The sequence below is a fragment of the Panthera uncia genome, chromosome C2, assembly GCF_023721935.1.
Source record: "Panthera uncia isolate 11264 chromosome C2, Puncia_PCG_1.0, whole genome shotgun sequence".
Taxonomy (NCBI): domain Eukaryota; kingdom Metazoa; phylum Chordata; class Mammalia; order Carnivora; family Felidae; genus Panthera; species Panthera uncia.
In genome coordinates, this window is record NC_064810.1 from 66,871,393 (window position 1) to 66,888,672 (window position 17,280).

The 17,280-nt window shown below is 42.8% G+C and overlaps 1 protein-coding gene across 1 annotated transcript in view; it reads left to right on the plus strand.

Annotated features, from left to right (window-relative positions):
* The first annotated feature begins 15,131 nt into the window (after positions 1 to 15,131).
* The window catches only part of PARP14 (poly(ADP-ribose) polymerase family member 14), a 42,243-nt gene continuing 40,094 nt past the window's right edge, over positions 15,132 to 17,280 (plus strand). Inside the window, exon 1 of the mRNA XM_049628290.1 lies at positions 15,132 to 15,396. Coding sequence (XP_049484247.1) covers positions 15,210 to 15,396 — 187 coding nt within the window. The 5' untranslated portion in view covers positions 15,132 to 15,209. The remainder of the gene's footprint in view (positions 15,397 to 17,280) is intronic.

The following is a 17,280-nucleotide window of genomic DNA, read 5'->3' on the forward strand; positions in this document are numbered from 1 at the left end:
AACTGCAGTGGGTAGAACTGTGTCCCTCCCCCAAAAAGATACGTTGAAGTCCCAACCCCCATATCTGTGAATGTGATATTTGGACACAGGGTTGTTGCAGATGTAATCAAGCTAAAATGAATTCATACTGGATTAGAGTAAGCCCTGACCTGATGACCACTGTCCTAAATCGAAGATGTGAATGTGGACACAGGCAGACACTGGGAAAACAATAGAACAATGGAAGCAGAGAAAGGAATGATGTGGCTGCAAGCTAAGGATTGGGGGGCAAACACCAGAGCTAGGAGAGAGGCACTGGAACGTTCTCACCCAGAGCCACCAGTAGAAACCAACCCTGCAGATAACCTTGATTTCAGACCTCTGGCTTTTAGACGGCAAGAGAATAAATTTCTGTCATTTTAAGCTACTTAGCTTGTGGTGCTTTGTTACAGCAGCCCCAGGAAATTAAGACAGGGACTAAATATGTATGGTAGAAATACTATCTAAAACAAAAAACTAACTGCAGCTGACTCCTGGCTTCCAAGGCAGTGGCAAAATTCATATTTCATTATTTTTAGGGAAGCACCTTATATGGAGTCCCCAGCCCTGTCATGGGAGTTGGTAAACTGTCCTGCAAACCAAATCCAGCTCACTGCCTACAAGCTAAGAATGGTTCTTACAGTGTGGAAATAGCAGCCAAGAAGCAGATTTCAATGTGGACTTTCTCTAGGAAAATGTAGTCCTTTGAAAAGCGGTATTTTGGAGAGGGTTCTTGACCTTCCTGCAGTGCACTGGAGGGGAACTTGGGACATTTCATCTGGATAGTAAGTGAAGAATAATCCAAACAGGATAGAGAACTTGGGAACTGAGTAATGACCACACAGCAAGCCCTCAGTAAAGTCACTCTTATAACTACCTGTTGTTTTCTGGAATATATATGAAAACATGTATCACTTGGCCAGGATGAAATACCTACCAAGAAAGAAACAAAGGAAACTCAACTGCTTTTCAGCTCAAAAGAAAAATGTAGGGCAATGTGATGGTTTCAAACACATCTGCAAGTTCTGAAACACTCCTCCCAATAAGAGGTGGAGGTCCAATTCTCCTCTCCTTGAATATAGGCTAGGCTTAGTGACTTGCTTCTAGGCAATAGAATGCTGGAGAAGTGACAGTTCTGAGGGCTAAGTCATAAAAAAGGATACCCCTTGGGTTTCTCTCTCTCTGCCTGTCCCCACCCACTCTTGAGATGCCTTAGTTACTGAGCTTCCCTGGAGCCGCTGCCATGTTGGGGGGACCATGTGGTAAGCCCACACTGGGAGAGATGCCAGAGGAGCTCCCGGTTGTTTCAGGTTGTCCCGGTCTAGCAATCAGACAGCTGTGAGTAAAATGGCCTTTGAGATGACTTCAGCCTCAGTCATAGTCCGATTACAAACCTCAAGAGACTTTGTGGGAGACTGCCAGCATGAGCCAGAATGTCGAGAGATAATAATAATAAGTGTTTGTTGTTATTTTATACCACTAAATTCGGGGGAGTATTGTTCAGTAGCAAAAGATAACGAATAATTTACTCATCTCCTGCTGTGCCAAGAATGTTTAAAAGTGAGGTTGGCTGCCTGATGCAAAAGGAGAGTAATTTATATTGAGATTTCTCTATGTTTAAGTCTTTATTTCACTGGCAGATTATGGAATTTAGGGAAGAAGTTGATATGTAAGATGAAGGTTTTATTTATTTTAATTCAGGCATATGACTAATTTATGGAAACAGAATTTACCAAACCTCTTTCACAGAGCAATGACTTCTAGAATGGAAGGGCCTTGAGATATCCACCTTATTGTACGTAGAAAAACCCACAAGACTGTACTTTCAGACTGATGATAGATATAACATCCAAATACCTTGAATCTGAGCTGCAAGGCAGAAGGACACTGGGATTTCTTCAGAAGGTGCTCTGGTTGGGCTGTGAAAGACACACGGATTGAGCAGATGGCACTTGTTCCCAGTTGCTGATCTGCCTTCATTCAAGAGAGTGAAAAGATGCTTTAAAATGTCATACCCAATTATGTTATAGGCTGGCTTCTCTAGGGATCAGACTCTGATGTGAAATGTAATGTGCAGGATGTTTATTAGGGAGCGCCCTTCCGGTCAGCACCTTTGGAAGGGAAACAGAGGAAGCAAGAATGGGAAAAGAGGTCGAGTTGCCGTGGGGGCTTGACAACGGCCTCAGTCGGCTCTAAGGGTTGCTTGAGCACTAAAAGGGCACATCCGAGTTTTTCCACGTTGGGCTGGAAGGGCTGAATCTCTGTACTCCTACCAGAATCAGTCATTGGAGTGGGGACTGCCCCAGGAAGGGCATGACCTTGGGCAAGGTAGCTGTGCAGCTGATGCAATCCCTAATGGGCTAAGAGCTAAAGGCTGTTGACTGAGCACTCCCAGTAGCTGAGTCTACAAGTCCCTCCTTCTAGGGCACTCTTTGTGGTTCATCACTGCGACCACCACAAGTTGCTAAATACTTCAAAAGAGGTGAAAACTTTGGCTTAGTGTGGATCATCCATTTTGTTTCTAAGAATGTCTTTGGAGTGCAAATGGCAGGGTTCAAACCAGGGCAATCAGTTCAGTGGAACTGACTGAGCTTTCAGGAGACTCAAGAAGATGACAAAGTCTCCCCAGAGGTTTAGGGAGGACTTTATGACCCTCTGAATTATTCTAAAGTTTCTGGCTATGTGGCCAAATTCTAGTCAAAATTTGTGCCAACTCAAGGCTATGGGTATATTTTAGGTTCTGGCTATGAACTACATTTCTACAACTTTATTTGTTTGAGTTTGGACTTGACCACATCTCTCACTGCTCACTGGACTTGAAAAAAGTTTTTGAGTAAAATTACTAAGGACGCAGGATTTAATTGAAAAAAAAAAAAGATTTGGATGTTATATTGTCAAAAGCCACTTTTCCTGTACCCTATAATTTAATTATAGAAAGCTTGTAATCCCAGGTGATCACCTTGTATTTCGAGTTACTACTTTGAAGAATATGGCTTAATCCAATTGATTTGATAGGAACATGCTTGTGTAGAAAAGAATTAACACAGCAAGACTGCTATCTTTAGAAAGGCCTGCTTGCGAGAGTGGCCCCTGGCTGGCATCTGAACTTAGGGAGGGTTCCCCCAATTCCCTAACTGATAAGAGAATTGGCTCTCAGAGTGCCTAAACTGTTTGTACAAACACCATGGTTTGTGCTGAACATCTGCTTTCCTTCAGGGTATCTGGAATCTTGGTGCAGGCTTGACAAAGACTGCCTACATGACCAGCTTCCCAAAAAACCTTGGGCAATGAGTCTCCAAAGAGCTTCCCTGGTAGATAACCTTTCATACGCATTTTCACAATTGGATGCTTGAGGAATGAAGCATATCCTGTGTGACCCCTGAGAATCTCAAGTCTGGTTTCCTTAACCCTCTTCCCATACACCTTTCCCCTCTGCCAATTTTGCTTAGTAGTCTTTCTCTGTAAGAAATCACAGCTGTGGGGCGCCTGGGTGGCTCAATCAGTTAAGCGTCCGACTTTGGCTCAGGTCACGATCTCATGGTTCATGGGTTGAGCCCCACATTGGGCTCTGTGCTGATAGCTCGGAGCCTGGCCCTGCTTCAGATTCTGTGTCTCCCTCCCTCTCTGCCCCACCCCTGCTCATGCTCTGTCTGTCAAAAATAAGTAAATGTTAAAAAATTTTTTTAAAAAACCACAGCTGTGAGTATGACTACATATGCAGAATCTAGTGAGTCCACCTAGAGAATTACTAAACCAGTGGGTGGTCTTGGGGACGCTGAACACAATGTTATTGTAGATATAATTAAATCATTTTTTCCATTTGACAGTCTACACGTGTAAATCGTAAGTTCTCAATTATGCTTTTTCCTTAACGAAGCCAGAAATATACATATTTACTCATAAAATTAAGCGAATGAAAGTTTTGTGGTTAATATGGAAGACAAGGGCTAACTATGGAAATAGCTATATCCACTATTAGCCATTTCCAGAGAACTGATGCAGACTGGGACCAAGAATCTCTAACCAAGAATTCTAGTATGTTTTCTTTAAAAAAAAATTGTTTTATGTTTATTTTATTTTTGAGAGCCAGAGAGAGCACAAGCGGGAGAGGGGCAGAGACAGAGGGAGACACAGAATCGAAAGCAGACTCCAGGGTCTGAGTTGTCAGCACAGAGCGTGATGTGGGGCTCAAACTCATGAACCATGAGATCATGACCCGAACTGAAGTTGGACACTTAACTGACTGAGCCACCCAGTTCCCTCTCTAGTATGTTTTCTAAGGAGCCCCAGAAAAAAGGTTCCACTTCATCACTCCTCATCACTCTTTCCTGCCCTCCACCCCAAACAAACGGTGAGATAGACGCTTATATTTTTATTTATTTATTTTTAATGTTTATTTATTTTTGAGAGAGAGAGTGAGCGAGCGTGAGTGGGGGAGGGGCAGAGAGAGAAGACATAGAATCCAAAGCAGGCTCCAGGCTCTGAGCTGTCAGCACAGAGCCTGACGCAGGCTGAATCAGACACTTAACTGACTGAGCCACCCAGGCACCCTGATGCTTATATTTTTTAAGAAAGAGAAAGATCTCAAGACAATGGTATAAACTTCTGTCTTACCAAACTAGAAAAAGAGGAGCAAATTCAACCCAAAACAAGTCAAAGAAAGGAAATAAAAGAAAAGCAGAAATCAATGCAATCAAAATTAGGAAAAGAAAGAAAAAAATCAATACATCTAAAAGCTAGTTTTTTAAAAATAGTAATAAATTGATAGACCTCTAACAGACCTCTAGCAGACTAATGAAATATAACAGCATAATTTAAACTTATGAGTCAGGTACTACATAGTGCTGTTTATATACTTATCTTTTTATCTTATGTAATCCTGAAAACACCCTATTCTAGAAAGTAACATTATATCTATTTTTAAAGATGAGAAAACTAAGATTTATAGATTTTGGTTAATTTGCCCAAGGTCACCTAGCTGGTAAAATCCAGAATTAGTTTTGAACCCAAGTCTATCTGACTTAGGCCTTCACCACCATATTACATAAAGGGGTATCCATCCAGATCCCCATCTTAGGAATGACTATCTTTTCTCCCAGCTGCTAGGACTATCTGCTGCTGACAGGTCACAGCTGCATCCCTCACTGTAAACTGATCTGAGCCTGCAGACAACTGCCCCTCCCATAACTGGCTGATGCAGAGATTCAAACGAAAAGATCTCTTTCCTCAGCTTGGGACAATTACAAAACCTGTTTTAGTTCCACAGTTCCTCATAGGTTGGGCTGAGGCTTCAGCTGCACCTATATTGCAAGTCACTTTCTCCCCATGCCCAGATCTGTGTTACCCAATTCTTTACAGATCTGTCTCCCTAGAGGGCTCCTTACTAAACCTCTGCACTCACCTCTCTGTCTCAGAGTTTGCTTCTAGGGGATTCATATTGTGGTTTGCTTTTCTCAATAAAATTAAGTATCAAAAAATTGTGATACATTAATACCATTATACATTATGGAAAATAATCACATCAACTACTTACTTTCAAATTGTTCAGAAAAAAAAAAGTTCTTTGTACTCCTCTTGCTCTCACTCTCTCTCTCTCTCTCTCTCCTCTCTCTTTTCTGTAAACGTTATTTCAAAATAAAAAAAAATCTTTAAGATTAAAGACATTTTCAGACAAACAGAATGAGAAAGTTCACCATCCATAAGCTCTCGAAAAGAGAACTGTAAAGGGTAATTGTCTACATTAGAAAGAAGAAAATTGAGTGAAAAAGAAAGGAGAGGGCTTCAAAAACAAAGAAATTGCCAAACATGTTGTTAAATCAAAATATATATTGATTATTTTTAAAAAGATTAAGCTTTTAAAAAACAGTTCACAACAAAAGGATAGCAAGATAGGGATATATTTTTCTCAGGTTTGAGAAGATGTATTGATTAATTTTAGACTATTAAGTCTAAGATCTGCAAAAGAATAGGTATAGAATTTGTTAATTCAAACCAACTAGAGAGTGAAAGACGGAATAAAGAAAAACTATCAATCTAATACAAAACAAGAAAGGAAGAAAAATAAACAAGGAAAAATCATAGGTAATTAAAAAATTCATGAAACAAAATGGTAGGAATAAGACCTACTATATTAGTCATATATAATGTCTACACACTTATATTTACTAATTAGAAGAAATTGGATTAAAAATAATGCAGCCACATTTTGCTAATGAGAGATACAAGCAAACTAAGGACACAGAACATTTGACAAAAAGGAATTAAAAAGTTATTCAGGTATATCAGAATGCTTTCAGCTGTAGGCAACTGAATACCTAACTAAAATAGGCTTAAACTACAAGAATGTTTACTGACTCATGTAATAAGAAATATGGAGATAGGTAGTACTAGGGCTGGTTCTTTAATGATGCCATCAAGGATTTAGGCTCTATCTCTCCAATTTGCCATTCTCAGTGTTTCTGAGGTATCGGGCTTCACGGTTACAAAACAGCTGCAGCATCTCCCATGATTACATCCACTTGACAACATTTTTAAAAAATAGGGAAAAAGGATTTCTCCTAAGTGTCTCTTTATGGAGTAAGAAAATATTTTCTAGGACAGACAGCATACTTCCCCTTAGATCTTTTTGCCGAATTGGGTCACATGACTATGTTTAAACCAATCCCACCAGAATGTAATTAGATGACTAAAACTGGCTTAGCCAAATCATAAGTTGAGTGTGGGTCTGAAAGGGTATGTACTTTACCTAAGCACTTCACCGCTGAGTATCGAAACAAAATTGAAGTTCTCCTGACAAGGAAGGAGAGACTGCCCTTGTGTCTAACCAACCAACCTACTCGAAGTGTCTGTCACACTCAGCAAGGACCAACCAGATTAAAGTGGTCAGAGCAATATTAATATACGACAATGGATTTTTAAGGCAGTGAGAATCAATAAAGGAGAAAGACAGGCACACATTAATGATGAAAAGGAACAATTCACTTGTATATAAAAATCTGAAACCTAAACAGGTTTGAGCAAAAGAAGATAAGCTCATAAGGTGGCAAAATTACAAGGAGAAATGAACAAATCACCCATCACACAGGAGAGACCCCATTTCCCCACAAGCTCACTATCCCAGCTTTGTTATTGAGGCCACATAAATACGACATGATTAACTTGGCCTGGGGGTAGAGCTGGACTCAAATGTAGGAGACAGAAATATTCTCTGCGATGAGGAAAGGCAAGGCCAGTGAAGGATACTGCTGTGAGATACTGCCGTGAGCTGTGGACAGTGAATATTGCCAACAGCTAGAGAACTGGTTTATTACCCTGAAGAAGGGATCTTAGTAGAACGTCACTACACGGGTACAGCATCATGTTAGCTTGGGTTTGTATTCTAGCTTGACCATTTTTTTTTAATGTTTATTTATCTATTTTTGAAAGAGAGAGAGAGAGCACGTGCAAGCCAGTGAGCATGGGGGAGGGGCAAAAAGAGAGGGAGAGAGAGAATCCCAAGCCAGCTCCATACTGTCAGCACAGAGCCCAATGCAGGGCTCCATTTCACGAACCGTGAGATCATGACCTGAGCCGAAATCAAGAGTTGGTCACTTAACCTACTGAGCCACCCAGGCGCCCCCCCTAGCTTGACCATTTACTAGCTATGTGAACCTGGGCAAGTATTTAATCTTCCTGTGCCTCAGTTTCCTCATAGTAAGATGGAGTTGATATTAATTTTCTTAGAGATTGTTGTATTAATAATTATATTGACAGAAAAATGCCAAAGACTGCTAAGTAAAAGAAGCAAATTGTGTATAGTACCTAAAATTTTCAATAAATGTATGTAGTATGTGTAGAAAAACGTATGCTGTAAACCATTGACAACATCAGAGTTTGGTGTGTTATTTCATGCATTAGGTATGCCTGCTGTGATTAGATTCTTTGAAGCATCATGTGTTTGTTTTCATGAACAATTACTTAAGATAATAACTGAGCCCTTTACATTCAGCAGTAAACTTAGGATAGAGAACATCAAAAGTAAAAAGGAATTTACTAAAATCTTCCATAGAGGGGGGAAAACAGATCACAGAGAAGAATAGGAATCAATAGTGCATAAGACTCACAGACTCACATACCCTAAGAACACAATGGAGCTCTCTGCAAGGATCATCGTCAGCAAACTATTAGTAGCCAGAATTTTTAGAACTTAGATATTGATAAGAGAAAGAAGCAAGCCATTTAGAGAAGAGGAAACTCAAACGACCAAGAAATACATGCAAACATACACATTCCCGCAAGTAACTGGCGAAATACCAATTAAATCTGTCGTAAGGTACCAACCCGTATGCATCAGACGTGGCATTCTCACCAATACTTAACATTGTCAGCCTTTTACAATGTTGGCAATATTTATTAAGGATGAAGACACACATACTTTTCAACCTAGCAGTTTCACTCATGGATAAATACCAAGAGAAAACCTTCTACATATCTATCTAGAGATTTATACAAGAATGTAGCAGCAATCTAAGTGGTCTGTAATGCACTTAAATAACTATTGATAACTATTTGGGGACAATATAGGAGGAAAAGTGGGCATAGTGGTGTAAGAGCTAAATCCTCATCTGTCATATCAGGAAATCACTAATGTGTAAAGTAACAAATTAAGACGTGACCAAATAATTATTTGCAAAAAAACAGCAGAAGAAACTGCTAAAAGTTAAAAGCCATATATCTGGAGAACTAGGGAGGATGTGGGGCAAGAGACTGCTCAGGTTTTTTTTTTATAAACTCTAAAAGTCAAAAAATATTTACACTTCTTAAGACATAAGACATGCTTTCATTTGAAAAACTACCAAAGTGGGGCACCTGGGTGGCTCAGTCGGTTAAGCGTCCGACTTCGGCTCAGGTCATGATCTCGCCATCTGTGGGTTTGAGCCCCACATAGGGCTCTGTGCTGACAGCTCAAAGCCTGGAGCCTGTTTCAGATTCTGTGTCTCCCTCTTTCTCTAACCCTCCCCTGTTCATGCTCTCTCTCTCTCTCTCTCTGTCTCAAAAATAAATAAATGTTAAAAAAAAATTAAAAAAAAAAAAAGAAAAACTACCAAAGTAATTAATGGGGGTGGGGTGGGGAGAAACATGAAGACGATAACTACCAGAAGGAAAATCTAAGAGAATAGAAATGCTTGCCAATGAAAAGGACAATTGAGGTTGGGGAGACTGCTGTTTTTACTGCAAGACTTTTGGAACCATTTGATTTTATGCAACCATTTTCAGTATTTCCTTAGTAAAAACAATTCTTCCTTAAATGAGAAGTAAAATAAAATAAAAATAGATTATATTTTTTAAAAATAATAAATACTGAAAATTCATCATTTCCTAATTATTTTACTACATTTTATTATTGTCTATATTTGAGTTATTTCTGTCTATTGTATCTGTATGGTAAAGTATTATATAATGGTGTGTTACTGTTTATCCCTTCTCAACTCTGCATTCAGTGACATCATGTTGGGAACTCAAGTCAGCCATAGTGGGAATATTTACACCACAAAATTGGCAAACACCACAAATCAGGGCTTGATTTATTGTTCTGTTAATTGTCTAGACTTAAGAAAACGATGGAGAAGATGTTAATAAGGCAGATTAAATTGAAACATTTCTCATGTCTGCATCCATTACATTTATTTTTATTTTTGAGAGAGAGAGAGCAAGCACGTGCAAACGGGGGAGGGGCAGAGAGAGAGGGGGACAGAAGTGGGCTCTGTGTACACAGCAGAAAGCCCAATGTGGGGCTCGAACCCACGAACCATGAGGTCCTGACCCGAGCCGAAGGCAGACGTTTAACCGCTTAACTGACTGAGCCACCCAGGCACCCCTGCATCCATTACATTTTAAAGAACACAAATGAAGAAATATTCTTCCAGCATTTGAAAACTATTATCCAATCCAGCAAAGAAGGAGCTCATGTCAGTGACAGATAAGAGTTCTGACACATGTCTTCCTTGTTTCATTTTCATCTCACTTAATGTAAACAGAAGCATCAACCAACATTTATGTAAGAATTATACTCACTCATAATTGCAACCATAGGCTGGCTACAAAGATAAGAGTTGGGCAAAAATCTTTGAAACGTTCTGTGAGGATCAACTGGTTATTTGAAATTTACAATAAAGAGGATTATATATTTAATTATCATTTGCAAAGTATGTGCTATGCAATCTTTATATCCACAAAATGTATAATAAACCACAACGTATGTGCAAACTATTTTTCTCCAGAGAGCTGGTTGTTCAATATTTAACAGCATGTCACTGGAGGAAGTCATGCATTGTATGATATGGGAGTAAAATATTTTATGTTTTTCTTTTAAAATATGATCTAGAGTGTATTATCTCTGAGAGTTAATGCCTGTCTTGAGACATGCATGTGTGTCTTATTCAGTGGCCAGGAGGATTGTTGCTTTGCTTTACTGTTCACCTCGCACAGACTTGTTAGATCTAGACTACTCTGAACTCTTCTGCAGAATCCTCCCTCTACTTCCCACCCAATGATAATGTTAGTGAACCTATATGACTCCTATTTGGGAAAAAGTACCATTAGGGGTTGTTACTATGCTGGCAGGGCGACGGGTATTAGGGACTTACCCTGTGGAAGTTCGAAGAACACAAAGCTTCTGAAGGGGACCTGAATACAGGGAGTGAGGCCAGAAACTGGGTGTGTCCCTTTGGTGACTCCCCCTGAGGACTGAATTTGGAGTGGCAACAGAGGGTGGCTTGCCTTATTTCTGATGTTACATTCTATTGTAGAGAACTGGGCCAGGAGCCTCGGGACCAAAGTGAGGTGGAGAGATGAGCATGAGGCACTCACAACTCACTGATTCAAGAGACGGGAAAGCCACCCTTTCCCCAAAATACACTTCCGTGGGAGAAATGGGGGCCTGATGCTTGTTTGTAGAGAAGTTGAAAGGAGCCTGATGCTAAGTTATAGAAGTCTGCAGAGAAGCTGAAAGGAGAAATTTAGATGAAGTAAAGAAAGGGAAGTTAGCCCCAAAATGCAGATGTGGGTTTTATAGCAAGATCAGCTGAAGCTATGAGGGGTGTTGACCAGGAAAAGAGGCAGAACAGAATTATAACAAAAGCATTTATTTGGGGTCTTAAAATTGCAATTCTGGCAACACAGATTTGGGCAGCAACCCAAATATTGTTTCCCTAGGGAGCAAAACTCTGGGGTTTTTAAAGACAAAGCATGGAAGGTTGTTATGTTGTTTACAAAGAATTTTGATTGGTGTTGGTGGCAGAAAACCAGTCTTGGTTAAACCTAATTGGTTGCTCAGGCTATCTCTGAGCAAAAGTCAGCTATGTAGGAAGTTGTAGGTGTTTATGCAGAGTCCGTGGAGTATTTGTGGTTTGGCTTAGTTCAGAAGTTCCACCCAGTGAGGACGGGCATAAGGCCTACCTCCTTAGTGGCCTCCAGCTCCAATTTAAAACCCGACATAAATGATTCCATTTCGTTTCACCTTTCATAGGTGGACATAGCCTCTTCTATGTTGGCCACTCCCACTTCCCTCCCACGCCCAGAGAGGACTTGCTTCCTTGGAAGGAAATGAGTTTCAGGAGATAGAGAATTGAGAGAGGATAAACACACAGTGGGAGGGGGTAGGGTACAGACTCAACAAGTGAATAGGGACAAAACCATTTAAGATAAAAGACAAATACTTCAGGGGCTGATGATGAGCAATTTGCTTTTCCTAGAACTTTCTTTCCTTGGTTTTCAAGACCTGCCATCCTGATCCTCTGATAACTCCTTCCCATTCCATCCAGGGATGATGAACAGGCTTTGAGTCTGAGCAGCCCTAAGACATTGCTGATAATTAAGGAGATTCTTTTTTTTTTTTTTTTTGAGAGAGAGAGAGAGAGAGAGAGAGAGAGAGAGAGCGCAGTGGGGAGAGGGGCAGAGGGAAAGAGAGAATCTCAAGCAGGCTTCACGCTCAGCATGGCACCTAATCTCACGACTGTGAGATCATGACCTGAGCTTAAATCAAGAGTCGGATGCTTAACTGGCTGAGCCACCCAGGTGCCCCAAATTCCTGAAAAAAAATCCAGAGATAGCCAAATAAAAATTCCACTATAAATTAATGATTTCAGTTTCACTCTATTTCTTGTATAATGATAATGTAAGGAAAAAAAGATGAACTGCCCAGTTCTGGAATCCCAAACTCTGGGGAAAGAAGGGTGCTGATTTTAGTTGTTGTTTGGGGTGAGGCATCCTGGGGCAAGCAGTCACCACAGTGTGGTGAGAGCTATGCCTGGCCCTTCTGTGTCCTCCCCACCTCCCCTGCTGGGGTTCAGGGTGCGGTGGACTGGATGATGTGCGCCACCTGCAGGTAGAAAGCTGGAGGCAGGAGAAAACACCCGCCTACAGTTCAGCATTGTTACTTACTGAGCAGGAATAAAAGCCCAGTCAGTAATCTCTTTTGGCCCATCCTTGATTCTCTTCACCCTGAAATTTAGTTTCATTGTGATTAAAATGCAACATGTGAGGTCCAATCCTGCACGGGAAGCCGCTCTAATTTTGGCTGTGCCTGAGACCTCACCACCTCATTCAAGAAGCAAACAGATCCCCCAGGGAGAATCCCCATAGCTTCCCACCAACAGTCAGTCAGAATCACCTACTTCTTTTTTGTTTTTTAACTTTTCAAAAAAAATTTTTTATTTTAGGGAGAGAGAGAGTGCGAGTGGGGAGAGGGGCAGAGAGAGAGAGAGAGAGAGAGAGAGAGAGAGAGAGAGAAAGAGAATTTTAAGCAGGCTCCATGCTGAGCATGGAGCCTGACACAGGGTTCTATCCCACCACCCTGGGATCATGACCTGTGCCAAAATCAAGAGTCAGATGCTCAATGTACTGAGCCACTCAGGCACCCCCATAGTCACCTACCTCTGTTCTCCACCTCTTCCTGTCCTGGTGCAGTGAGAAAAGTGTTACCTGCCTGAAGCTAATGCCTCCAGAACCCCCTCCCACCTTCTCCCACAACCTGCATTTTCAACCGTCCCTTCCTTCGTTCCACCAGTATTAAACATGCTTAAGACTCTGCCATCTTAAAATATTTTTAAAGCTAGAAAACAAAAACAACAGCTCCCTGATCCTATAACCCTATACACTGCTAACTCCTTCACAGTCACACTTCTGGAAAGAGCTGACTATGCATGCTGCTTCCACTTCCTTCCCTTCCTTTCAGTCCTTTGTCCACTGCCATGTCCCTCTCCTCCCTCCTCACCAGGAGACAGTGCATGTGGTCCCCGCAGTCCACGAGATACTTCCTTATATGGTGGTTTTTGAATGATAACTGCTTCTTCTCACTTGACACCCTCTTTTATTTATTTTTATTTTATCTTTAAAGTTTATTTACTTATTTTGAGAGAGGGAGAGAGAGTAGGGGAGGGGCAGAGAGAGAGAGAGACAGAGAGAGAGAACCCCAAGCAGGTTCTGCACTGTCAGCACAGAGCCCAAGGCAGGGGTTGGACCCAGAAACTGTGAGATCATGACCTGAGCCTAAACCAAGAGTCAGACGCTTAAGTGACTGAGCCACCCAGGTGCTCCGACACCCTATTTTATTACGGGTCAAAGGTACATACATTGCTAGCCTCCCTCCCACATTCCTGGCCACAGGTGATGCTCCCATCTGGTTGATGCCCTTATGTCTAGCCAGTTGCTTAGGCTGTCCATGGACGACCATGGAGTCATACCTGAGCATCTTCTCCACTGTCCACATATTTCAGCAAGTCCTGCATCTGTGCCTTCAATGTCAAACTGGAATGTCACCCTTTCTCAGAAGGTCTTCCTCTGCCAGCATCCTGCTCTCAACCACCCTTATCCCTCACTCGGGAAACCACAGTAGCTACTTGGCTGACCTCCCTGCCTCTACTCCAGCGACTACACAGCCAGAGTGATCCTATACAAGTAAATTACATTATGGGAACCCCTCCCTTCTCAGCCCTCCAAGGTTATCCCCCTTTGAAAATTAATAAAGGGAAACCTCACTGAAATGGAGCTGGAAGGCCAGAAGGAAGAGCTGTCTCGGCATATCACTCCATGTCAGTCACAGGCAGAATTGTCAATTACAGACCCCAACAGAAGAATACTCAACAGGAGAGAGTTATCAGTGAGGAGCCCCAGCAGGAAACTGACTACCCCAGCCACTCAGCCAATGAGAAACTGTCATCACCCTGAACTCTTGCTTTCTCCAGTAGCCTTGTGTGCAAAACAACCCCTCCCAACTTCCTCCTTCTTGTCCTCAGTTTTGTTTGTTGGACAAACAGATGGTTTTTGCAGTAGTTTGCTTGCCCTGAATTGCAGTTCTCTGCTATTACCAAATAAACCCATTTTTTTCTGGTTAAAATAATTGACTTTTACTTTTAGCATCAATACCCCCATCATCCTTTGGCCTTGGGTCACATGTCACCTCCCCATAAATTCTCCCTGAGCTCTTACACCGGGCTAGAAGCCCTCCTAATTTGTTCCAGGAACACCTGTATATTTCCTCCTGAAGCACCTACTGCACAGTCATCATTCCTATGTCCCCACAGCTGTGTGAACTCAATGAGGGCAGGAACCATGTTCGTTGAGACCATCCCAAGGGCATGGCACCTACTAAATATTCCACAAAGAACTGTGAATGTATGGCCCTCCCTTTCTGAATTTCTAGACATATAATATTAACAGATCAGGGAACAAAATGCAAAAGAAAAGCAAGGTAAAATTCTTATGATTTGTTTGGGGCCTATTTGGGGACTTCATTACACATTTTAAAGAGTCACAGTTTGTCAATACATTCTATTTTCTTGTAAAATGCTGGCCTCCAGAAAAAGTGAAGCTTTCTGTTTGCGAAGGTATTGTGCGTGACTCAAAGACGCTGGTTTCGGCTGTGACTTGGGTGAGTGGCACACAGTGCCCGAGCTTTGGGACGCAGGTGCACAAATGGAGGAAGACCAGATGCTTGGAGTGGCGATGCCCAGCACTTGCTGTGGGCCAGACCTGAAGGTGAAGAACTGGGCGGGCGGCGGTAAGTAGTTCAATCCTGGGACAGCTGTTCAGAGCCAAAGGCCAAAAACTAAAGACAGGGAGGAGTCTTCTGGGAAACGAAACCGAAAGGGGCAAAACCAGCCGCCCTCTGCTGGGGTGGGTCGGGCGGCAGAGGCAGCCTAGCGGAGCTGACCATGGCTGTGTCAGGCTCCGTCCCGCTGTTGGTCGAAGGGTCCTGGGGCCCCGACCCCCCGAAGAACCTGAGCACCAAGTTGCAGATGTACTTCCAGAGCCCGAAGAGATCGGGAGGCGGGGAGTGTGAGGTCCGCCAGGAACCGGGCAGGCCGGGGCGCTTCCTAGTGTTCTTCCATCGAGAGGACGGTGAGGGGCGCGAGGGATGGGTGTGAGATGGGACAACCAGGGTCTTCCCCCAGGGTAAACTTGGGCTTGGGGCCTGCAGCGGGAGAATCCTCCCGGCTCCAGCAGCAGCCATGAGGGAGGGCGAGGGGCTGCCGGACCGACGAAGAGCGCGCGAGGGGCGCAGTGCTTCTAGGCGCTCCCGGTGTTGCCTGAAGGTGGCGGCAGAACCGCGCAAGTGAGTTCAACATGTAGCACGGAGAAACAGAAAGGAGTTGACAGGCTGCTTTATTCACCTCACTTTACAAGGCTACATAGTGTGTTAGTGGCAGAGTTGCAAGTCCATTGCAGTTTTTTCCTTCCTATTAAAGCAGCTGTTCTAGAACTCCAGAGGTTAATGGGAGCACAATTTTAAGGGAAGAGAAAGCTTCCGGGGAGAATCACATGTAAACTGATTCCTGAGAGCCAGTTCAATTCCTGATAGGAAGAATGTTGGGGAAGGCTCTTCAGATGGGAGCACGTGGGCTGCAGTGCAGGGGGCAGGAAAGCACAAGGCATCTTCAGGCAACATGCAGGGCGCTCTCTGGGAGGTTTGGCTTGAGTAGCGAGTCTACTAATCCCTGTGTACAAGCAAGGTCTGCAGACTGGGTCCTAAAATAACACGTGGGGTCTGGGAAATTTCATAAGGTCATGAAGGAGACACCTGTATTTTAAAAATCTTAGGCCTTCTGTTATTAAACCTCCTTCTTATGAAACGGTGGGCAGGAAATTCAGGCCAAGAGAAAGTTGAGATGGTAGGGGGCCTTGTAGGATACCATAAAGAGTAGGAACGCCCTCCACCCCCTTGGCAGGGGAGAGGCATGTCCAAATATACTTTCAGGAGATAAATTTGGTTGAAAATAAGTACTTTGACTTCTTTTGGGAGAGAGCTTGGAAATCTGAACTTTTAGGAGAGTCATGCAATATTCTAGGTGAGGACAAGCAAGCCCTTGAACAATGAAAATCAGCCTGGGGATGGAAGATACGTATTTGTGTGGTATTCTGGATTTGGTAACTGAGGTCAATGCTCTGAGAGAGAGGGAGGGAGAGAGAGAGTCTCTTTTCTTCAGTTATTTTTTTAGGTGAGGAGTCATAGGGATTTTCTCCCAGTGTTTCTGGGGTCACTTGGGGACAAAAGTGCTGCCTAAAATCACATTGGGTGTAAATATAGAAAGTTATTGGAGGGAGAAGGTCGTGTGCTGCTGATCAGCACGCAGAATCTTTGTTGAGGGTGCGTTGGTACCTCTTCCCTTGGTTTCATGGTGGTCCTTGGCCTGGGGGTAGGGGTGACATTCTGAGTTGATCTGGGTTGGGAGTTTTGAGCTTTGTGGGTGGGAAGCTTCCTCCCCACAGGCAGCTGAGTGGTTGAGTTCGTCCTCCTCCGGTTTGTTGTCACCCTTAGGAAAGGGGGCAGATAAGCACCCACCAATCTGCTTGTTCAAAACACTACCGGGTCTTTACTGAGAGGCTTGTGACCTGTTGTTCCCAGAGCATTCGCTTTTTCCTTTGGACTCTCATAGGAAATGATGTGGACAACCCCTGCTTCCAGCTTCCTGTCGCTGGATTTGGACAAGTATTTGATCCAGAGGAGAGGCAATGAGGCTTACATGTGAGAAATTGGAATGCTCTAGGCAGAGATCCAAAAAGGAAAGAATGAAACCCAAAGAGAAGAGGGGTCCACAACTAAGTGTGTAAAAGGCGAGGCAGGTAGGGGACAGGAGATCTGTTAGGCTCACAGCCCTTATGAAAACAAAGTACCAAGTTTTCCAAGGATTAATTTCACCAAAGAATGCTGAGAAGGCAACTGTGCAATGTAAGCTGTGTCCCCTGGGTTTCATTTTCCTCAAGGAGTTTTACCACTTTGATTAC